This window comes from Pelodiscus sinensis, chromosome 1, assembly GCF_052426305.1.
Source record: "Pelodiscus sinensis isolate ZL-2025 chromosome 1, ASM5242630v1, whole genome shotgun sequence".
NCBI lineage: Eukaryota > Metazoa > Chordata > Testudines > Trionychidae > Pelodiscus > Pelodiscus sinensis.
In genome coordinates this window covers 207,781,134-207,805,194 of record NC_143052.1, presented here as the reverse complement: position 1 = coordinate 207,805,194, position 24,061 = coordinate 207,781,134, and the positions used below count along the sequence as shown (strand labels likewise).

General features: G+C 37.4%; 1 protein-coding gene across 2 annotated transcripts in view; it reads left to right on the top strand.

Annotated features, from left to right (window-relative positions):
* Positions 1 to 24,061, top strand: part of IL1RAPL1 (interleukin 1 receptor accessory protein like 1) — a 1,174,742-nt gene that overhangs the window by 104,509 nt on the left and 1,046,172 nt on the right. For both annotated transcript variants that reach the window (XM_075913279.2, XM_089774688.1), the window contains exon 2: positions 16,974 to 17,079. In XM_075913279.2, the coding sequence (XP_075769394.1) occupies positions 16,998 to 17,079 (82 nt within the window). In that variant the 5' untranslated portion in view covers positions 16,974 to 16,997. The remainder of the gene's footprint in view (positions 1 to 16,973; positions 17,080 to 24,061) is intronic.

Genomic DNA, 24,061 nt, shown 5'->3' with positions numbered 1-24,061 from the left:
GAACTAAGTTTAGCAAGTTACAGTCTTTGTACCAATAGCAAATGGCACTTTTGAGGAATCAGGCCCACGATGGATTCCCCCCCTCCCCCCAGCAGATTTGATTTGTGAAAAGAAAAAAAAGCTGGTATTTGAATGCTGCTTGTACATTTGTCATATTAGAAGCAGTCCCGGATGAGATTAGTATGTAGAGTTTTGTAAGAAGGTCAAAGATAAATGTTATACTATGAATGAAGAAGTAAAGGAGTGTATTCCGGGGTCATCAGGTCCATCCTCTTGCTCCCTACCCCCCCCCCCCAATTAGGGTTATTGAATGCCTTCCATCTAGCATGAAATCTCCAAAGAAATTATTTCAAAGTCAAAGCTAGTTTCACAGTTCTTTCTCTGCTCGCTTTCAAAAACTTCAGAGGGTAATTATTAGATATTGTAAATCACCAATACTTGAATCATTTACCAATTAATTAATTGGTGACAGTCCTTATATAAATTGTTTTTCTCTGAACTTTCACACACAAGCTTTTCCCTTGAAAAGGTGAGATTGTCTTGTTTGCGTCCTTAAACTCTGTTACTGGTCTTTGTTTACATCATGAATTCAGCACATGGACGCTGACTTCTTAATCATGCACCAGCTGTTTTTATAATAGTATAAACTTTTTGGTTGTGTCTAGACTGGCAAGTTTTTCCGCAAAGTCATCTGCTTTTGCGGAAAAACTTGCCAGCTGTCTATACTGGCCGCTTGAATTTCCAGAAAAGCACTGACGATCTCATGTAAGATCGTCAGTGCTTTTCCGGAAATACTATGCTGCTCCCGTTTGGGCAAAAGTCTTTTTCTGAAAGACTTTTGCGCAAAAGGGCCAGTGTAAACAGCACAGTAGTGTTTTCCGCAAAAAAGCCCCGATCGCGAAAATGGCGATCGGGGCTCTTTTGCGGAAAAGCACGTCTAGATTGGCCACCGATGCTTTTCCGCAAAAAGTGCTTTTGCGGAAAAGCATCCTGCCAATCTAGACGTGCTTTTCTAAAAATGCTTTTAATGGAAAACTTTTCCGTTAAAAGCATTTTCAGAAAATCATGCCAGTGTAAATGTAGCCCTTAGGTATGGTTGGCTTTCTACCGGATGAATATATTCAAAAGTGATTGTCTTACTTACAATCAAATATTAGACACATTCTGTCATATGTCAAAGCTTGGTAGATATTGTGAAACTCCTGATCATTTAAAATAATTGTTTCTCCATCAACTTCCTGTTTTAAATTGTACTATTTTCAGTGTTTACATGCAATTTTGAAGCACAAAGTGATTTCATTTCTTCAGGTTATATAAACAGAAGGACTTATCCCCCATCATTAGAATCTAATTGTTAGAGGGTTGTATTGAAACTTTGGAACAAGCAAACATGAAAGCTTGGCTCAGCAGGGTTACTTTAAAGAATAATCTTCACAACATGTATTGTTTGCTCTGTCAGTATTACATGTAAGTGTACTATATTTTTGAGAGCTGTTTTTAGACATTGTCTTACAATAAATTGAATTATTATTTATAAGGACTTTTCAAAATAAAGCATCCCTCCATGTATGTTCCTGAGCAGCAAAAGTTTACATCTCATTATTTTATGTAAGCTCATAAAGCAAATGGTTCTAAAGGAAAGTGAAGGAGTTGGGGGAGAGAAAACACATCAGTGATGACTTTCATGGCCTTAATACACCAAAACACTAATCATGTGCTTAAAGCTAAACATCTTTTTAATCTCATTTAAAGTTAATAGGACATAAGTATATGTTTAAAGTTAAGTAAATGCTTTTGTGCAGAGCTACAGTGGCATAATTGTCTGAATGGGACTTTAATGAAGACCTAGATCTAAATTTAAAAAGCAGAGCTTCATAAAACTGAGACTTGTTTACCTAAATATGTATTCCAGGGCCAAGAGTTAGATACCCAGTTTTTAAAATGTTAGGTTATATTTACTCTGGCCACATAGGGGGAAAAAGTTCTTTCATTTCCTAATTTAATTTATACAGAATAAATAAATAAATACATAAATACATAAATATAAAACCAATCTGTTATACAATAGTTAATCTGTCAACACTAAATCAACATCATTTAAATACTAATTCCTGACACCCATATTCTCATATGCCTGGGAGAATTTTTTGTGCAGTCCCATCATCAACATGAACATGTGCTGCAAGTTTTTCAAAGAAGGGTCTCTCAAAAAATGCACCATCGGAACTTTGCTCTTCAGAGGGCCATAGGCCTACACTGAACATAGTAATGCACTTGAGATTTACAGTGTTCCGTGTTGGCCAGTGGCTCACTGAAGTGCAAAGGGCTGCATAGAATAATCATCAAAGTACCTGTTACAATACAGGCAATACAGTCAGTTTCCCCATGGAAAGTGGAATTAATAGTAAAATATGTTCTGGGAATATAAAACGTATTCGTCTAGGAGAAAAATGAGCTTTGAGAATTTTAGAAATTGTGAGTGAGTGTGTATGTAAATAGATAGCTATAGATATAACTCCTACAGTTCTTATTTTCACAAACTACAGTAAACTTTTGATAATCTGGCACCTTTAGGATCCAGGGGGTGCCGGATTATCAAATATGCCGGACTATCGGAAGGGGGGGCTATGAGGGGTCTGGGGTGGAGTGGGAGGGATGCGCCTCTCGGTGCTGCGGGACCAACCCGGCAGAACCCCAGCTGCTCTGCCCCAGACTTCCCCAAGTCAGCCGCTGCTGAATCTGACCAGTGGCTGACTCTGGGAAGCCCGGGGCAGAGCAGCTGGGGTGCTGCCGGGTTGGTCCCGCAGCGCCAAGTGTCGGCACTACGGGACCAACCCGGCAGCACACCAGCTGCTCTGCCCCTGGCGTCCTCAAGTCAGCTGCTGCTGAAACTGACCAGCGGCTGACTCTGGGAAGCCAGGGGCAGAGCTGCTCTACCCTTGGCTCCTCGAGTCAGCCACTGGTCAGTTTCAACAGTGGCTGAATTGGGGAAGCTGGGGGCAGAGCAGCTCCAATTGTCCTGCTGCCTGGAGCACTTCCGGGTTCCAGATGGTGCCGGACCATCAGGAGTGCCGGACCATTGGATGCCAAACCAGTGGAGTTTTACTGTATTTTCGGTATCATCCTATACCCAGAGCTCTCATGATATCAGGACTGCCAATGGTATGGGGGCAGTTGGAGGAGGGCAAAGGGAGCAATTGTCCTAGGCCCCAGTGGCTCAGAAGGGCCTGGGAGGGCTACTGCCCTGGGCCCTTAAAGTTACCGCTCAGAGTGCCATGCTGCCCACTCCACACTGCTCTGAAGGTTGGGGGACAGGCCCCAATGCCATGGTCTATGAGGCTCTGAGAGCTGTCTGTCCTGGCTCCGCCCCTTCCACTCAAGCTTCCGTCCTTTCCAGGGGCACAGAGCTTCCAATCTCCACACACATACCTTTATTGGGGGCCATCAAACTGTTGGTACCCCTGCCTAATATTAATATGCCTCTGTAAGAGAGACTAAAGAGTCAGTGATAGCTGAGGATGTCACTATTTTAAAAGTCTCCTATAAAGCAAAATGAGATGGATGAGGAGAAAAAAGGAAAACTGAGTGTTGTTTAGAAAAATGACTCAGTGATACCACAGGCTGTAGAGACTGATATAAATAGATTTTAAAGGCTAAATGAAGAAGTTGTGAGGAAATGTTTCTGAAGAGGTGTAGGAATCCCTTTTGCTAATGTAAAAGAGGGAGATATGCATTAAAAGGGCAGTTGCTTTATTTAGCTTGATTTAGACTTCTTGGTTGCAGATCATTCTAAATAGTGAACCACCCACCCAAGTCACATTTCTTTACCATATTAGGAATATGAGGCTATGTCTACACCACACTGTTCTTCCAGAAAAAGCTATGCAAATTGAGAACTGCAATTTGCATAGCTTTTTCCACTTTTTTTTTTTTTTTTTTTTTTGGAAAAGGCTTTTACAACATTTGGCTCCTCTACACTGGGCCAAATGTCAGGGAAAAAAACCTTTTTGGAACATCTCTTCTTTCTCATAAAACGAGGTTTAGAGGGATGCCAAAAAAATTCAGAAGAGCAGATACGTTCGCTGGACATGGCAGAGTTGTCTTTAGTATAGACATAACCTGAGATTGAAGAGCAGAAAAACAGTGTTGTTAGTAGCATGGAGAGGCTATGATTCTGGTGCTGATGTTACAGAAAAGTGGCTACTGTGCAACTGGAAAACATAAAGTAAAAATTCTTACTGCAAATCCAATATCTCTGATGCTTTTGCAAGTCCTAGTGGTTACATGCTAACTGGCCTATATTTGGCCCATAGGACATATGTAAACTGCCAGATAAGTATTTCTAGGAGTAACATATACTACTAGATTAGTATTCCCAGAAGTAAGGCACTCTAGAAGTCTATACCATAGGGCTGTGAGGAACATTACCAGTGTTAAAGCCCTGGGGCAAAACAAAATGTAAGTCACTTTGACAAATTGCTTTGAAGGTCTGCTTAATCACCAGAGAGCTGAGACTTTCCTTAGTAGTTAGCACAGTTGTCTTGCACAAGGATTTTTGTATATTTGTGGATATGATTTATGTAGACATACAGACAGGATATGAAGCTTTATAATTTTCTGTAGTTGTATTCCAGTCTCTTTCAGGAGAGCTAACAGGAATATTAATAATAAATAATAACTGTGAAACCTTTTTCTGCACAGGGAAGCAGAACTGTCAAAGGACCCATTTTATAGTGCTTTTTTAGTGAAGAACTGTACTCCTAACACCTTCTGAGTGGCCAACCTGTACTTGGAGTGCAGGCATGGTTAGGGAGGTGTTGCAGTATGGTGGCTACCTATCTACTCCAAGCAAAAGGACAGAGTGTGTGAAAATGGATAGTGTGTGAAAATGGATGAGGAGTGTGTTGCAATATTAGTACCACCCAACACTTCTCTTAGCACAGCAGAAGAGGGAAGGAGAAGGCTGGAGAATTGGCCTTTCACAAAAGCACATTAGCAGATTAATATCCACCTTGAGCAAGTATTTGTCAAGCATGCTGCTCCCGAGGAGGTGTAGCTACTTACCATTCCTTACACAGGAAAGATTAGGAAATGACAGTCTAAATTTTGTTGAGAGAATAAACGGAGGCTTTTTGAGATTTCTTTTTTAAGCATGTGGCTCTCATGCCATTTATAACAGTTATTCCACTGAGTGAACAAACTCTGCAATATGGAATGGGAGAGCACCTTGAACTGACAAGTTAGCTTAAGGAAGACAAAGAATCATCACAAGCATTTTAAGGTTGTTCCAAGAAGGACATAACTATTAAGTGAGGTCATTGAGTGTGAATTGCAAGACAAAATAGGGACCCATTTCATTACTTTAGCTATGAAAGGGAAAGGAAAGGCATCAGATGCAGGAATGACTTCAAGTCTAAATACCCAAAACATATTAGTCATAAAAACACAGAAACTAGTAACCTAAACTTCATGGCACAAATAAAGCAATGGGCAGGGTATTATGTGAACTGAATACTCTAGAAAGAAATTTCTCTAATAGATAGATATAGGTAAGGGAGTACAAGGAAACAACAAAACAGTACTAGTTGTCATGATAAACTGTGGTCTTCGCATACCAGCAACCTGACAAATCTCATTTTTTTGTAGGCATCATAGCAAAGGAGAATAAGGAGGAATGTAAAGGAAAACAACAAAGTGACTTTGTGGCTGTTGATGAGAGCTCCTTCCAAGTGTGAGGGACAATTTTGGGAAAAAGCATATCGATCACTATAAAAATATAGCAAGAGGGTTATGGAGGCTGGAAACCAATTTCTCAGTACTGAATGAGAGATGCTAGGTAGGATGAAGATAGGCCATGAAGGGCTTTGAAAGTGAAGACAAGTAGTGTGTATTTGAGGTAAAGAGGGGAGTGTCTTTAGTCAAAATGATGGACAAAGCAAATATCCCTGCTGCAGAATTCAGAATAGATATCAATGGGAGATTACATTTAACAAGGCCAGAGAGAAGGTTGTTGCAGTAATCAAGATGCAATAGGTCATTAATTAATTTATTTTAGTGAAGAATTAAACTAAAACATTATCTTTGTTCATCACAATACCATGCTATGAAAGAAGGAAATAAATAACAAAAGTAATTTTGTTATAGCTTCTTTCATACCTAAGTTGGGGATTCATGTAAGTAGAGTAGGTAACCTCCTTGCTTTTTCTGAAGCTTTGCTGTTGATGCATAGATATGTTCAGCACAAATCTATTACAGTGTGGGCTTTCCAGGTAGCTAGCCAAAAACCAACCATCATATAGAAGTTGACTGTAGCTTTCTTGAGTCTCTTCGTCTTGAGTCTCTTTTCTAAGTATCCCAGAAAAGCTCTGTAGTCTTGCCAGACCCAAAAAGAATATGCAAGGGTCAGACAGAGCATTACCTTGTTGCTGACATACTTAAGAACTCTAACTCTTTAGTTCTAACCAAGATGGAAATTTCATGAATTTATGCTGTTTAAAGAAATAAAATAAAGTTGAAATATTTACCGCTAGCTGATCTACCCAAGGTTCTTCTGTTATAATGCTACTATTAACATGATAGCTAACTGCTGAATAGAAACTGAATAAAATTCAGGGTTTTGGTGTGCTTTAATTAATTTACTACATTTCCATATCTGGCTACATTGAGATTTTAAAATATTGTAGTTTCCCCTATCATTTGTAATAGACAATTTTAAAGAATTTATTTTCTGCTTCTTGATATTTTCTCAGTTCTATGCCATCTCTAGGCTGATGAGAAATGGAGGCAAACTACTCATGTTGGGAACTGCATGGAGCATGGATACAGGCATTCTGTTCATTTTGCTGTGGATGCTCACAGTGAAAAATTATTTTTGTGAAGTCATAATTTTATGAGGTACTCAGATGCCTCAAAGATGGGTGGTGTGTGGCTTTCATGGATAGATAAATAGGTACCTTTCTGTTACACACCTAAACTATTGTAGGAATACACATCATTTTTCAAGGAGGAACTTGAGGGTATATTGACATCATATCAAACATTGTTTGTCATTTTATTGCCAGAATGCTTCATCTTTGAATGGTAGAAATATGGATTCAAATTTTCCCTTTTAATACATGGATTATTAAGCAGTATCACCAACACATGTTTTTTCCTGCCAGGCATTATTGAGTGTGCAGTTTCTATTGCAAACTGTAGACTAAAAGCTCGGTTTCAGCAACATTCACTTTGTAGTTTGAAGTCATATTTCTTTGTTGTTAAGAGGTAAGGACATGAAAAGAGACAGCAGCAATCTTAAACTTGCATCAAAGCTGCCAACTTTCTTAATTGAATTTGAGTCTCCATTATTGCAGGAAAGAGGCCTAGCTGTTGGATTAAAGCAGAATATCCCAGTCTCTCTTGTTGAAGATGTTCCACTTTGTAACAAATAATTAAATAATCATTGGCTTAGAGACTTGAATTTAGAGAGTTCTCTAACCATTGAATTATTCTTCCTCCGAGCCAAAGACTTGTGAATTATATATACTCATTGGCACACTTTCAGCTGGAGTGAGTGAGAGCAAGCCACATCAGAATATCCCAGTATACTCCAAATCAGATAAAGGGAATGTTGGAGAGAATTGAACCTGGGTCTCCCCATTAGTATTCTAAGACTGTGGTCCATCAAGTCCCAGTACAGAGCATCCCTACTGTCCCAGTATACGTCCGTTCTGAACTAAAGTTATTGACGCTTGTAGGAACTGATGTGTTATAAGTCTTCCCATTGCCTGCTTTTAAGTTGTGCAAGAAAAACCATAAAGCAATTTGTGCAAATGGAAGTTAGCCGTAGGAAAAAAATTCCCACTTCAAGTTGTTTTGCTATAAGTCCACGTGTTTTGGAATGTGTTCTGGATAACAGCAAGGATGGCTGATACCTCAATTGTTCACTTGTTTTCATAAGAAGAAGATGCTCTGTGCAGTCTGCTGTCTCCTGTACAATGGAATTCACAACTGAGGGAGGCTATGAAAAATTGGAGTGGAGGATTTGCCACATACCTTTCACACCAGGCTACAGCTTCCCCATATTTATCCATCATGAAACTGGGATCAAACACTAATTCATGACCATGCAGAAAAGTGTCTAACTTTCAAAGTCTGTATGGTAGAGAAATGATGCTCAGAGAATTCTCAAGCACATAAGGGCTGGTGTGCCAGTTATTTCAAAACTGCTACTAAGGATGTTAAGGACTAGTCAATTATCTGATAAGCAAATGCTTATTGGCTAGTCAGTCAACTAATCAACTAGTCAATCCCCTCCCCCCCTTTTCTGCCTCTATTAGATAGAGACAGCAAAGGGTGGGGGAAGAGAGGAAACTTCAAAGCGGTAGCGCTGCACTACTGATCCCTGGCTCAGCACCAGGCAGAGCCCAGAGTCAGCTGGGGATTCCTCAGTTAATACTGGGCTCTGTGCGGCATGTCCGCAGACCCCAGGATCAGCTTGGGAGTCCCCAGCTGACTCCCAAGCTCTGGGGAAATGCCGTGCAGGACCCACAGTCAGCTGGGGAGTCCTGAGTTGATCCCAGGTTCTGTTGAAATGTCATGTGGAGCCTGGGATCCATGTGGCATTTCAAATCGGCAGCACAACATGGACCCCGGGCTCTTGGAGGCGCTTCCACTTTGAAATGCACAAGAGCCCCCTGGGGACTCTTGTACATTTCAAAGCTGGTCCGCATGCAGACTGGAGTCAACGGGACTTCCTGGGCTCCATGCAGAGTTTCACATTCCTCCTTTGAAATGTACAAGAGCCCCAGCGACTACTCAACTAATAACTTAACCACTAATTAACATCCTTATATGCTACTATAGTTTATTTTCAAAAAATTATGCTGTCTTCTGCTTCTGAATAATATTTGCTGCCTTTAATAGAATGGTCAAGTGCCCAAGAGTATCCAAAACTCTTGCTTTCTATTATCACATTTAAGGTACACTAAATAGAGCAGGCATGGATCCAGTAATCAATGTAAGCAGTGTGGAAAATATGGCATGTGTGCATAACAAGTATCCTTTACTTCATATACTATGCTGACATCATCATCTGATACAATGAATCAAAGAATGAGAGAATAAGTGCTGAGTCAGGCATCAGGCTGTTTTGTAATTCCCTGAGTAGGCTGCCATAATACTTTAAAATAGCTATATACATTATAAAGCTCAATGTATGTCCCAATTTATTTTTTGAATGAATGATTTCTCTTCTTTTTAATAAGCAGATTATTTGCTCAACATCTGATACAGGTGCCATCTTTAGATATGTGTGATAAAATAAGCATTTGTATAGTGTCTAGCCCTCAGATCCTTTTCTGGGAATACTGGGTTCTATTATAAGTAATTATTGTTTTAACCCTCCTTCTCAAAAAAAAAAAAAAAAAAAAAGAAGTTGCAAATAAATGAAAAAGTGTCAAGAAAGTCCATCCAAGAAAGAGGGCAATAATATGGGTCAGTTCCAGCCACAAATGTGGTGATAAAATTGTGCTAAACCAGCCCCACAAAAGTTACCAAACCAACTCTGCTGAATTCCTATTTGAACATTGAACAGTCAAACTGGTTGTGCATTTCTACTTGGACCATTGTCACAGAATCATATAATCACAGAATACTAGAACTGGAAGTGACCTCAAGAAGTCAGCAAGTCCAGTCCCCTGTCCACACAGCAGGATCAAGCACTGTCTAGATTATTCGTGTTAGATGGCTATCCAATCTGCTCTTAAATATCTCCAGTGATGGAGATTCCACAACCTCCCTGGGCAATTTATTCCAGTGTTTAACCACCCTGACAGTTAGGAAGTGTTTCCTAATGTTCAACCTAAACCGCTCTTCCTGCAATTTAAGCTCATTGCTTCTTGTCCTATCATCAGAGGCCAAGAAGAATAATTTTTCTCCTTCCTCCTTATAACAACCTTTTAGATACTTGAAAACTGCTATCATGTAGGTCTTGGTCTTCTCTTTCCTAAATAAATCAAATCCAATTCTTTCAGTCTTCCCTCATTGGTCATTTTTTTCTAGATCTTTAATCATTTTTTTTTGTTCTTCTCTGGACCTTCTCCGGACCTTCTCCAGTTTCTCCAGATCTTTCTTGAAACGTGTGTCTAGAACTGAATACAATACACCGAGTCGCAATCAATGCAGAGTAGAGCAAAAAAATCACTTCTCATGTCTTGCTCACAACACTCCTGTTAATGCATCCCAGAATCATGTTTGCCTTTTTTTGCAACGGTGTCACAATGTTGACTCATATGTAGCTTGTGGTCCACTATGACACGTAGATCCCTTTCTGCAGTACTCCTTTCTAGACGGTCGCTTCCCATTCTGTAGGTGTGAAACTGATTGTTCCTTCCTAAGTGGAGTACTTTGCATTTGTCCTTATTAAACTTCATCCTGTATATCTCAGACCATTTATCCAGTTTGTCCAGATCATTTTTAATTATGACCCTGTCCTCCAAAGCACTTGCAACCCTCCCAGATTGGTATCATCTGCAAACTTAATAAGCATGCTTTCTATGCCAATTTCTAAATTGTTGATGAAGATATTGAACAGAATCAGTCTCCAAAACTGACCTCTGTGCAATCCTATGCCCTTCCAGCATGACCGTGAACCATTAATAACTATTCTCTGAGAACAGTTATCCAGCCAGTTATGTACTCACCTTACAGTAGCCCCATTTAGGTTGTATTTCTCTAGTTTGTTGACAAGAAGGTTAAGCAAGATGTATCAAATGCTTTACTAAGGTAAAGTGTTTGATACTGTGTATACTCTGTCCACTGCTTCCCCCATATCCACAAGATTTACTATTCCATCAAAGAACGCTATCACATTGGTTTGACATGATTTGTTCTTTACACCTTATTATCTTCCAGGTGTTTGCAGATGAATTCCTTAATTATTTACTCCATTATCTTTCCTGGCACAGAAGTTAAACTGACTAAGTTATAGTTTCCTGGGTTGTTCTTATTTTTCTTTTTGTAGATGGACACTATATTTGCCCTTTTCCAGTCTTCTGGAATCTCTCCTGATTTCCATGACTTTCCAAAGATGACAGATAAAGGTTCAGTTACCTCCTCTATCAGCTCCTTGAGTATTTTAGGAAGTATTTCATCCAGCCCTAGTGACTTGAAGTTGTCTAACTTTTCTAAGTAATCTTTAACTTAGTCTTTTCCTATTTTAATTTCTACCCCATTTCCACTAGCTTTCACTATTAGGTATCTAGTCACTATCGGTCTTCTTGACAAAAACTTAAACAAAAAAATAGTTAAGCATCTCTGCCATTTCTAAGTTTCCTGTTATTGTTTCTCCCTCTTCACTGAGTAATGGGCCTACCCTGTCCTTGGTTTTCCTCTTGCTTCTGATATATTTATAGAATGTTTTCTTGTTGCCCTTTATGTCTCTAGCTAGATTGAGCTTGTATTTTGCCTTCATGTTTCTGATTGTGCCCCTACATACTTGTGTTATTTGCTTACAGTAATCTATTGTAATTTGACGTAGATTCTACTTTTTAGATTACTCTTTTTTGATTTTTTTAGATAATGTACGATCTCCTGGTTGATCCAAGATGATCTCTTGCCATACTTTCTATATTTCCTACACAGTGGAATAGTTTGCTTTTGGGCCCTTAGTGATATCTACTTGCAATCCAGACTCCTTAACCCACGCTCCCAGAGCCCTGTAGTCACGCTTGATATGCTCAGCATCACACTTTGCAGTATCATTTGTGCCCACATGGATGAGTAGGATAGGATAGTAGTCAGAGGGCCGGAAAATCTTTGACAATCCCTTTGTAAGGTCTCAGATATGGCAGGCAGCATATCTCCCGAACTGTCATGTTAGGGAGACAGATGGGTGCCTCCGTCCTCCTCAGAAGAGACTCTTCTACTACTACTATCTTACATTTCCTCCTCGCAATGGTGGCTGCAGACCTGCCAGAAGTGGGGGTATATGGCTTCTCCTCTTCTGCCTTAGGGGATGATTCCTTATTTCCCATATGTGGAGCAGCACAATGGTTCTCCAGAGTAATGATGGGAAAGTTGGGAGCAGGGGTGACACACTGCCTGCCTCACTATTAGGTATCCAGTCACTATCGGTCTTCTTGATGTCAACTTAAACAAAAAAATCTTTGAGCACCTCTGCCATTTCCAAGTTTCCTGTTATTGTTTCTCCCTCTTCACTGAGCAATGGGCTATCTCCTCCTCCACCTGTAGTATGCCAGCAATCTTATGTAGGTAGATAGCTTCCTCAGCTTTAAATGTTTCCACATGAATCTTACCACTTTTACTGCTTTACCATAAGCTCCTTCTTATTGCTCTGTAAAGTTCTCTTTTTTTTCACTGCTAAACATGGACGGATAAGAATGACTTGAAAACACCCAAAGACTTAGGAATCTAAAACTTTGTAGAGTGGAACCTTAGATTTACGAACTTCAGAGTTAAGCACTGGTAAGTCGATCACATGCTCACTTAGAACTAGAAGTACAAAATCAGGCAACAGCAAATACATTTTTAAAGAAAGCAAATACATTAAAGTACTGGGTTACAAGCAAACTACTAAAAATAGAAGGAAAGCAGCATTTTTCTTCTGCACAGAAAAGTTTCAAAGCGGCATGAAGTCAATTTTTGTTTGTAAACTTTTCACAGAACAACCATAATATTTTGTTCAGAGTTATGAACTTTTCAGATGGGGGGAAGGAGTTCTGACATTTTAAATGCTGTCAATGTTCTCCATTTGTTCCAGGACACTAATGCTGTAGATCACAAAAATTAATTGCTCCTGTTTTTGAGATCATGATGGTTCAGCTTTCTTGTTATTTTTAATTGTACGTTAAGAAGGGTTATGCCACTTGGAAATAATTATTTTCCTGGAAAATCAAAAGTACTAATTTAGTAGCAAAGGGGTTTTTACAGCACTTCCATGAAGACTGACTGTGTGCTGCTTAGGGACTTCTAAAAAGCTGCTATATGAAATTTCATGTTGACAAGCAACATTGTTATAGAATGTATTTTATTTAGGACTTCTGGATGTGCTGTCTGCCTTGCAAATGCATCATTCTGTAATAAGTGCTCTAGATCAAGACTAAGCTGCTTCCTGTAGAATTTTTATGCCAACAGGGAGTAATTGACAATCCTGCAACTTTTCTGTTATGACTTTTCATATCGGATTCTTCTGGCATTTGAGACACACATTGACATTAAATAAATTGTTAATTAAAAAAACCCAAGAAAACAATAAAGTCCTACTGTAAGTCCTACTTTAATTCTAATCCCACTGAAGTTAAAGAAAATTCCAACAGATTCAGTGAGCTCTGGCAAAGGCTTGAGAGAATGCAACTAATATGGGGAATGAGGGTGTGTCATTCTTGACACCAGTCTCACCACAAAACTCATCTCTGTTTTTTATCTATTTGGTAGAACTATTCAAAAATGATTATCCCTATGGAAAATGTCAATGAAAACCAACAAAAATCTGTTTAGTATAGATTTCCCATGTAAAAATATAGGCAGAAATTTGAATATATTCATATTTTGGCCCAAAACTGAAATATTTTTCATTTCAGGCGATGCCAAATTTCAAAATCTTCTATTTAAAGGATACTTTAAAAATATTTAATCTAGAGCTTAATTTTCTCTTGAAAAATAGATTTGATGAAAATATTTTGGCCAGTTCTGCAATTCTATTCAGCTTCTTTTTACTGTTGTGATTCCCTAGTCAAGTCATGCTTGTTATCAGTGGCTAAAAATTATTACATTTGGAGAAAATCCCTAAAGCTGAGACATCTCCAAAAGCCTGAAGTTAGCCAGATGTATGGCCTCCAAGTAATCCTGGTTCTGGGTTTGCCAGTGTTTTTTTGTAGTCACTGATTACATTCTTTCTAACAGTATATAAATTAAGAATATTTCTGCATTACTATATTGGGAGAAACATGGCTTACTTTCACAATTACCATTCTGGGCTTCCTGATGGTGGCAAGCATCCTCCTCAGAAGAGTTGTTGTTTTTTGAGACTCTGGCAGCAAAAGTATCCTTTGGGAGAAATTGGAAAAAATTTATTAACCTTCTTTTGTAACAACCAGCAAGCAGGGAGAGGGGCAATTTTTATTTTCAAAACTTAAACAAAGTGTTATTTTCATGATTGGGACAACATTTCAGATTAGCATAGATTATCTTTGTGATACTTTCTAACCCTTTGGTTCTGTTATTCTATGCAAATAGTCATTCCTCAGAATAATATTTCCTTTCAGAATATGAGCTGCCAACAGTAGTAGGCCTCAGAGATGCCTTATTGTGATTGCATTTAAATTATTCATTTAAAGCTTTTTCATGGCCACAAAGGCTTTTTGCTTTGTGGACTCTTGAGCAGTTAGTCTTCTAAAATTTGTTGTGGATTTTTTTTTTTTAATTTTCATAAAACCCCAAAGATCACAAATTAATTAGGAGTTCCACATCAAAACAAAACTGAGACCTTTTGAAAAATTTCATGCAAAAATGAGACCGAGACCATCTTCAAACTACATCATAACCGGGGCCCTAGGTTCAAGTTCTCCATAGCTTCAAGTTCTCCTACTCCAGATCAGGCAGAACAGAACCCTGAAGCTGTATCTCTCACATGCTTGGTGAGTGCCATAACTAGAGGGCAATAGGTTATGCTGGGGAAGGTATGTGCCTGTTTCTCTCTTATTCTCTCTTTCTTTCTCTCTCATTTTGAGCAGAAATTCTATACTCAACCTGAAAAATGTCCCTGACTACCATTTTGTCAAAACTAATGTTGTAGAGAACTGCCCCCTCAATCATTGGCAGCTCCAAAAACATTAAGAAACACAGTAGGTACACGAAGCACCAAATTCACAAATTGTGAAAAATTTCAGTGAATCAAAAAACTCCATTTCAGGCTGAATGGAACATGTAGTCCAAACCAAAACAAAATGCTTTACCTTTTAAAAATGGATATTCATAAGATATTTGCAGATCTAGCACTAGAACCCCTTTACAAATATTGCATGATTCAGTTCTGAATATATATTATTTACTTTTTCTTCACAGCCTTATGGTCATAAGAAAAATGTACTTGGATCTATTTCATAGCCAGAATTTATTTGGTGATCTTGCAGTGCATAGTAAAATCCTATAGTTCTTTGGACAGAATTTATTAGGCTCACACAGAGCGAAGGGTTGACTCTCACTGGTACCCTGGAGGCTGAAGATATCAGCTTCAGGATTTCCTGCAGCATCAGTTAGTGCAGTGACTGAGAAAAGGGATTTAGGTTTCAGAAATGTTTGACTCAGGCCTGCTGTGATATGTGGCACAGTGCTTCAGATGTATCTGTTCTGGTTCACCTCTGGATAATTAGCCTTCATTTATAGCTTTAAAAAAAAATCTAAATACCAAATTTCAGGTGTTAGAAAACTACAGCTGTGGCTGAGGGTTAGCATTAGGCTGAATCTCATTCACAGAAATCCAGACAGCTTTATCATTTAATTCCTCACCCTGCTAAGTTAATCTGACCTCTTTTCTGTCTTCTATAGTTTCTCTTTCTAAGGCTATTGGTGACTTCTGGTGATTAATGATAATTGGCCTTCTGTCACCTGAGGATGCAAATCCAGTCGAATTGGTTCTGAGCAAGTGAATGAATTAATATGTGATATGTGTATAAGTTTCTTAGATGACACAAAAATGTAACTGTCAAGGCACATTTTCCTGCTTTCTCATCTCTAATAAAGTCATAATCATAGCTGTTGCAGGTTTGATGCTCTTAGTTCCCAAATGTCTTGAAAAGTAAAACTGTACTATACAAGAATTGACAGTGACATTTTCAATGAGGTTCTGCAGTTTTTATCTAAGAAATCCTGCCCTTCAATATGCTATTCTACATCTTTACCATTCCTTATCTGTTTTTCCCACCTGCTTTTAGACAATAATGACATTTAGGGTAACATTTTCAAAAGCACCCAAGTGTTTGACTTGGAAGTCCAAATCCCACTTTCAGAAGTGACTGTGTCATTTAGGGACTTAAGCCTCACTGAAAGTCTGTGTCATTAAGGTGTCACTTCTGAAAGTGGGACACAGACTTCTAAAACATTTAGGCACTTTTGAAATATAACTCTTGAGGTCCAATGTAAAATGCTATTGATTTCAATAGGAACAAGGACAGGGCCTTTATATCATTAAAGTGCCCCTCCTCAGGGCCAGATCTTCCCCTTGAGCAGAGAAACCTCTGTATAAATGCCATGAGGAGCATTATACAGTTGAGTGTTGTTGAACAGGTATGAGATTTGGTCTTCATCCTATTTGTAAAAATAGCAGAGGATGGTCCTAAGATTCGTCAGATCCATATCAGTTCATCTTCTCATAGGTTCCTTTTACAGTTATTGAAAAGATGACCAGCCTCTTTTTATTAACTCTTTAGTGTTATAGAGGTAAATAATTTGAATCATTAATGAGAATGATCCAATGAAAGCAATTTCTGTTTTGTTTTGTTTTGTTTTGTTCTGGAAGTAGTTAAAATAAACAGAAAAGTGTTATCTTTGCAGAAAACAAACTAAAAGAAAAAAAGCCATTATTTTGTCAATTCAGTAAAAGGAGCAAATTCTTTGCTGACACAAACTGACTTCCATGGAATTTGACCCAGTGAATAATTTGGTCAAAAGGTTTGAGTAAGTATGTTGATCCATGTAGTGCATTTTCACTCTGTGGACAAAATCGCCTTATAGTGGTATTGAGGTATCAGAGCTAAACCTAAACAAAAATGAAAAAAATCTTCCTCATATTCCTCTACAGTGATTTCAGCTCAGCCCAGCATGTTATCAAGATTTGAACTACAGTGACACATCTGTGTACAGTTTCTGTTTATGATTTAATTACTAAAAAATTATTTCAACAAAATCTTAAAAATGAAGCTTTTTAATATTCTTACAGAGGGTGTTTTTTTTTGTGTGTGTGTGTGTGCTTTTAGGGAGCAGCGTTTAAGAGCTGGAAGATGAAAGCTCCTATTCCACACTTGATCCTCTTGTATGCTACTCTAACTCAGAGCTTGAAGGTTGTGACCAAAAGGGGCTCAGGTAAGTAGATTTTCTCCTTTTTTTTCCCCATGAGGCTTGATGTTGTGGTTACAATTGTGTATGTAAAGCATGTTTGGGACTTGGAAAATATACCGTAAGAAGTTGTTGAATTGCTTTCTGGACATAGTAGTTAATAGGGTTTCAAAATCAGCAGCATGGAACATGGAATATTTTTAACACTGCAAGTTCTATAGCTATCTCGGAACAGTTTTCTGCTACATTTCTTTGAAAAAATGCACCATGTTATGGATTAATTGAAATCATGGACAATCTGGTGACTTATTTTCTAAAGAGAAGTTTGTTATTTTTTTAAAGTTATTCTCAGTTGAAGAGAATGTAATCTGGCTTTTGGGTGTGTTTTTATTTTATTTTATTGGAATATCATTATTACAATTATAATATTAATTTGTATTTGTGGCATTGTTTATTAACTGTAGACCTTCTAGAACTTTTTTTTAAGATATGCTGTTCAGGTGATTTTGAGTTATGTCATGCAATTCTGTAAATCAAGGAACAGAGTCAAGTACATTAAATTTAATACCACTAGAAATAATGAATGATGTGACATAACTTAGTAGAGGCCTACTTATTCGTGGATGGATGGATTATTACACCAAAGCAAATACTGACAATTTTTGCCTCCATTTATACTGCTTAAAACTTGTACACTTGTCATATGACTTTTAAGATGAGTTGAGTCATGGTATGAGCAAGCTATTTGAATATTGATATGTGATAGGAATAAAGGAGCTTCAGTACTTGTCGTGACAGTTGATTTTGACTGTCATCCCTGATAAGATCTTGAATTTCTTCTTAATCTTTTTCTTGAAGTAAAAAAAAATCTTACAATGAAATTTAATGACATTACAATGACACTAATTCATAACACTCCTGCAACAAAGAACCCACAACTATATCAACTGAAAGTCTGATTATTTTTATTAGACTACATTCATCAGGTAACCACTTTTGGTAGTCCTGGAGTGTTTGATGATAGTAATTCTCACTGTAGTGTTCAATATGCTGGACACTAAACCTGTGTTCCTTGTGAACCTCAATCTCTATCTATTCAAGTTAATTTGAAATAAAGGGATGCAGATTTGGTCCCCCGATCTTCTCATGTTTTTCAAAAATAATTTAATATCAGAAAAATATTAAAATGAACAAGTTGTACATTCATATAATTTTGTATTGACCTACTCTGAATGCCCCCCCCAAATTCAAATGGTCAGAAGTGTGTGTCTGTAAGGTCAGGGCATATTTTACAAATAAGTACTAGTGTGACACCAATTAACTTGTTGAAAGCCAGACCATCCCAAAATTTAAAGTTGGCCCAAAAAGTGATTTAATTGATGTTGCATGTCTATCGTGATGTGTAATACTGCCATAAATTATAATACTTTCCAGCCTATTAAAAGAAAACCAGAAAATAGAAAATATTAAATGTGTGCAAATGGTTATGCTAATTTTATGTTAGAAATATAGATGCTGACTCTGCAACATCAACATTTTGACAGTTTGGCATAATCCATTACAGAGATAGGCATCACTTGGAAGGTTCTGAATTTAGTATTTTGACTATTAGTACCCATGTCCATTAAGGTGGAATTGAACTTTATACAATATCGTTTTAAGAATGTACCATTATTTAAGTCACAAAAATGATTTTTAAGTGACATTAAGGAACCAAAGAAATGGCCAACTGTGTGTATATCTGTCTCATTGATTTTCATCACCTCACTTTTGTGTCTAATTTTTTATCATTTTCAATGCAAGAAAAATGGCAATGGTGTTAAATTTTCAGTTATGAAAACCCTTAGTGATTTTTGTTTATCCAAAACAAAACAAAAAATACCTGCAGTTCTTTAGTGAAATCTGACACTGTGAACTCATCTGTACCATATTCATGTGTGATAGGAATAAAAATGTTTCAGTAATAGTTGTAAAGAAAACTATAAATTCATACCTGGTTTAGACAAAAAACTGAAACTACATTTTTATCCTTGGAGAAGAAAGAGGAAATAGAGAAATAAGACCTAAAGGCCAAATGTAAATTATTTTTAAATACTAATTTGACCAAGGATTGGAAATCAGGAGACCTGTCCAGGCTCTGACATTGATTTCTTGTGTAACCATAAGCAAAACTTCCTTAGTTTTCACTTGCTACAGACCTATACCTACCTCATACGTGGCATGAGGCTCCAGGAACTGTTTATGAAGCGCTTTCAGTTCCTCATATGGAAGGTGCAATGTAGATAGAAGGTAATATTTAGGTTGATCTTGACATTTTTATTCATTGTTTAATCATACCATACCAAAGCAACATCTTAGAATGAGAATTTTGTCAGATTAAAGACTGAAGACTGGATTCTGATACAATTGCTCATGATGAGTAGTGCCTTACACAGTGTGTAGCACCACTGACTCCCTTGGTATTTGTTGCAGAGTGAGGAGTTACTCAGGTTGAGCAAAGGTAACAGAAATTGTCCCTTGTATATGGGAGGACTATGATTAAATCCTGCCACCTATATTCAGTAAAAAAAAAAATCTCTTTCATTGCAGTGGGAGTTTTGCCTGAAAATGGGCTGTGGAATTTTTTACTAAGAAAGTAAAATTGTTTTCCTGAGAATAATACAACTTTCTGGGGACTAGTTTCTGGGGACTAGAAACACAGTAAAAGGCTAAAACCAGAAAAACAGAACTTTTTGTTCCATTTGGAAACACCGACTTTTAGTTTTTGAAAAGAAACCTCTGCCTCTTAGTTTATATTTATTTATGTTTTCATTCAAGATAAAATTTGTTTCTATGAAGATCAGAAGTTCAGCTGATTTTATTTATTTCCCTGGGAAATCTTTTGTGTCTCTGGATGGTTAAAGAACATTTTAGGTTTTTTTCAGAGTAGAGTGCTACAATACTCTTTTTTTCATTGCATTAAAAATCAGAAACTGGGGAGAAACAAGAAAACAAAGCACATTATAATGAAGGACATTGGTAATGGTTACTTTAAAATCTGTTGTATGGTGCATCATGGACAGTATTAAAATAAAAATGGAAAGTGATATTTATGCCAGTAAACAGAGGATTGTGAATAATCACCTATCCTAAGAGTACTAATATATTAGTTAGAAAAAAATGAGATTGTTTATGTAAGAGCTCAGGAAGTGCTGCAGATGCTGGAAACAAGAAGTTGTAAATTGTCTTTCTTTGTAATAGCTGACAGAGAAGAAATAAGTAAACCTTTTATATCCAAATTTTAATACCTAATTATTTGTACTTTAGTTGCAGTCTTAAAAGGTAGGTATTCTCATTCGTGAAAACATAATTACTGCAATCTGAGCAGTATCCCTATCTTATCATTCACTAGAATTTTTTGGGAGGGGATAATGTGCAATTACAATACTATTTTGCACTTCAATTTTTACCTGTGAGTTTCATTTGTTATTCCATAGGATCACAGAATTAAAATAAAACTCTTCTATAGTCAGTGGACCAAAACAAATTTTGTCCCCATGTTTTCAAAGTTCAGTCATTGTTCAAATACAGAATGGACACAAAACTAGCTGAGTCTCCTCGACTTTTCTTTTGATGTTGGAAAAAATGTGGGTTTTTTATGCATAAATATAAAGAATATCTGAAAGGCTTTACATATCTTTATGTAAATAGGTACATGAATTTGATTTGCAGAAGGCTTTTAATTTATAAGTGGTTTCAGGTGTGATGCTGATTCCTATGATGGGTGTCTGCAAAAATTTTGACTGGTAGAATTTACCGAACTAAACTATGTGCATGAGAAAAGAAAGGAGAAAATATACAGTCCTAAATGGACTCCCCACTCTCAGCCCTTTTTTTCACTTCCATGGTATATGTTACTTGTTGTACAGTATCACAGCAGACTTCGTAAAAGGGTCATTAGCAATCTCCATGGCTATGTCTAGACTGCAGGCTTCTTTTGGAAGAAGCTTTTCTGGAAGAGATCTTCTGGAAAAACTTCTTTCAAAAGACAATGTCCACACAGCAAAAGCGCATCAAAAAAGTGATCTGCTTTTTTGAAAGATAGCGTCTAAATTGATAGAATGCTATTTCGCATTTAAGTTGTGATTACTATGGACAGAGTGGACACCTGGGCACCTGTGTTTTTTCCTGGAGGCCTCTTCCCTGCCCACACACACCTCTTTCTGAAAGAACTTTTTCAGAAAAAGGCTTCTTCCTCGTAAAAAGAGGTTTACCTCTGTCAGAAAAACCCCTGCATTCTTTCAACTTTCTGCCAAAAGAACTCAATTGCAGTGTGGGCGTAAGTGTAGTTTTTCCAGAAAAACAGCCATTTTTCTGGAAAAAACTCTGCAGTGTAGACGTAATGCATGTCTCACAGGACAGTGAAGATCTTCCTATTACAGAAGTAATGATGTTATACCTATAGTAATCTTCTGACTAACATACCCCTCCTCCCCTCCCAAGAATAGGAGCTAAAGGGAAGTCAGGAAGGTTGGAGTAAAATATTTTAAACTCTGTTTTGTATGTTTTGCATAATCTTATGATTTATACCATCAGCTCAAGCAAGTGATAATTCCCTGATTGATTGCGCATAGGTGAAATGGCAGCATTTGTACTGACAAAGTGCCTGGGGTCTCTGGAAGGATTAAGACTTTATGTAGGGATGCAGGATTCTTTAGCTGTATCACTCAAGGTTTAGTTGTAAAAATCCTACATTAAGACTAATGGAGGACAAAGTGTTTTGGGGTTTTTTGGGGGGCTGGGGGAGGAGGGAGTAAGAAAATAAGACAAAGAGGATAAGAAAGGAAACAAAAAAAATTGAAAAGAAGCTTGGGTCAAGCTTTATGAGGAATCCAGTGGTAACAAGGGATGAAAATTCCAGGAAGAGGGTGAATTTTGCACCTCCACTGTGTGCTCTGATGATTATGGGATATGTGGCCTATTCTCCGGACATAATAAAGGTGATTTTTTTTACCACTTCTGAGCTGGTTATTTAATATAGAGCTGTGTATAGAACAGAAAAGAGCTAGCAGGAAGTGTGTTGGGTAATATATTTCAACTGCTGTTTAGATCTGTTAATTTTTTTTGACATTTTAATAAAATACTTTTTAGCAGTTCATATAATGCATTTTATTAAATATGTATGGATGACTTTAATCTATCTGTTCAGTCAAGTTGATGTAAGTGCTAAAGCTTATATGAAAAAAATCAAACTTTATTTCTGATTCCCAAGTTTTATTTTTTTTATTAAAAATGTTCATTGCAATGTACCAGTTTTGACAATGTTTTTTGTTAGGAAGTTACCACTCCTCCTCGCTCTATGAAAAGAAGAGTGTCACCCCAGAATTGCTAATAACCTGGTAGTTAGGGTACTCACCTGATTATAGGAACATAAGAAGACCTGTGGGGAGCCAGGCTTCAAGGCTTTGCTCTGGCTAATTCAGAATATGTCTGTGTGTATGTGTGTCCATCCATCCATCTATATATATTGTTTTTATTATATCACCTGGATCTTTCCTTCCTTGCCTTTCAGTTAATTTGTATGTAGACTGCTTGTTTGTTTTTGCAAGAATATTATACTTAAAAGATAAGGAAATATATTTAATAGCACAACATTTTTAGAATCATATGGCTTCAAAATCACATTTCGTATGATATGTTTTGAAAAAGCTTTTGTTACAAATTTTAACATAGTCCTTTCATAATCAGATCAAGTTACATGGTGATCAATAAAAGCCTGTTATATCCCCTTGGCTTCCTTCTCAATTGCTCTTAATTTAAGAAACCAATTAGAAATATAATAGGCTGTGCTATAGCTTTGTTCGTTGTGATATTTAATATCTGTGCTAGTTGAAATGTCCCTCTTGTGTGTCTTCGTGGAGAATATTTCTAAGTTTTGAATCTGAAAAACAAATGTGTTGCTGTATGTATTTGAGGTCTATCCCTTAAAGTTATAGATACATCTGTCTTGACTTCAATACTGATTGGATTTTTTCTCCTTCCTGGTTCTATTCCATAAGGTTTTTTTTATCAGCAGTGCTAAGAAGGTTAAGATTAGTAATATCACAAGTCTCTCCATACAGAAATTATACATTTCCAGCCATGGCTCTGATCCATCAAGCTGCTATATGTGGGCATCAAGATCCGCATAATTCCACACACAAGTAGAGCAGCTTGCAAGGTCGTGAGCCACATTTGTTAATAAAAACAGTAATGGGCGTGATCTGCTAACTGCTTTTCTAGTTATAATCTAGAACAATGTAGGGGTTGGGAGGAAAGGTTGGTAAATGATGTCAGTATAAATTAGAAAAAAATTAAAAATTTAATTTTTGAAGTCTGTTAAAAATTAGACTTCCAGCCATATTCTTATTTTATTTTAAGCTTAGCAGGGATGTGTGTGTGTGTGTGAGAGAGAGAGAGATTATGTGCTGCTTAACCTTGCATTCTGATTATTGCCTCTATTGATTTACAAAGCAGATTAATGCTTCCTCTTATAGGAGAAGGGTTGCATTGGTCTGCATACTTTTCAATATGTACACATGAAGGTTGTGATTTAAGAAATATTTTTTAAATCAAGGGTGGGGAACCTTTTTTTGGGTTGGGAGCCATTGCAACACAAAAATCCGTTGGGGGCCATACACAAGTGAGAAGCAAAAGGAAAAAAAAACCTTATTGAAAATCTCAGCCCTCAACTGAGAAGGAGAAAGACAGTCCTCACATTCCCCTCACACACCAAAGCCTTAGGAGATCCAGGATAGTAGATTTTGTGTGGAACAAATGGGATATTTAAGTGGCGAAACTGTTTAATATTGGGGTACATGAAGAGAGACTTCTTCTACTCCATAGTCAATACCCTGGCATATTTTTTTAATTAGTTTGTTTTTATGGGAAAGAGTGAGTCCATCCTGCTCACTTACTTTTCCAAAGCCATGTTTGACTCAGCCATTTTGCATCCTTCCTCTTATATAGTTAATCCAGCATTATCCAGGTG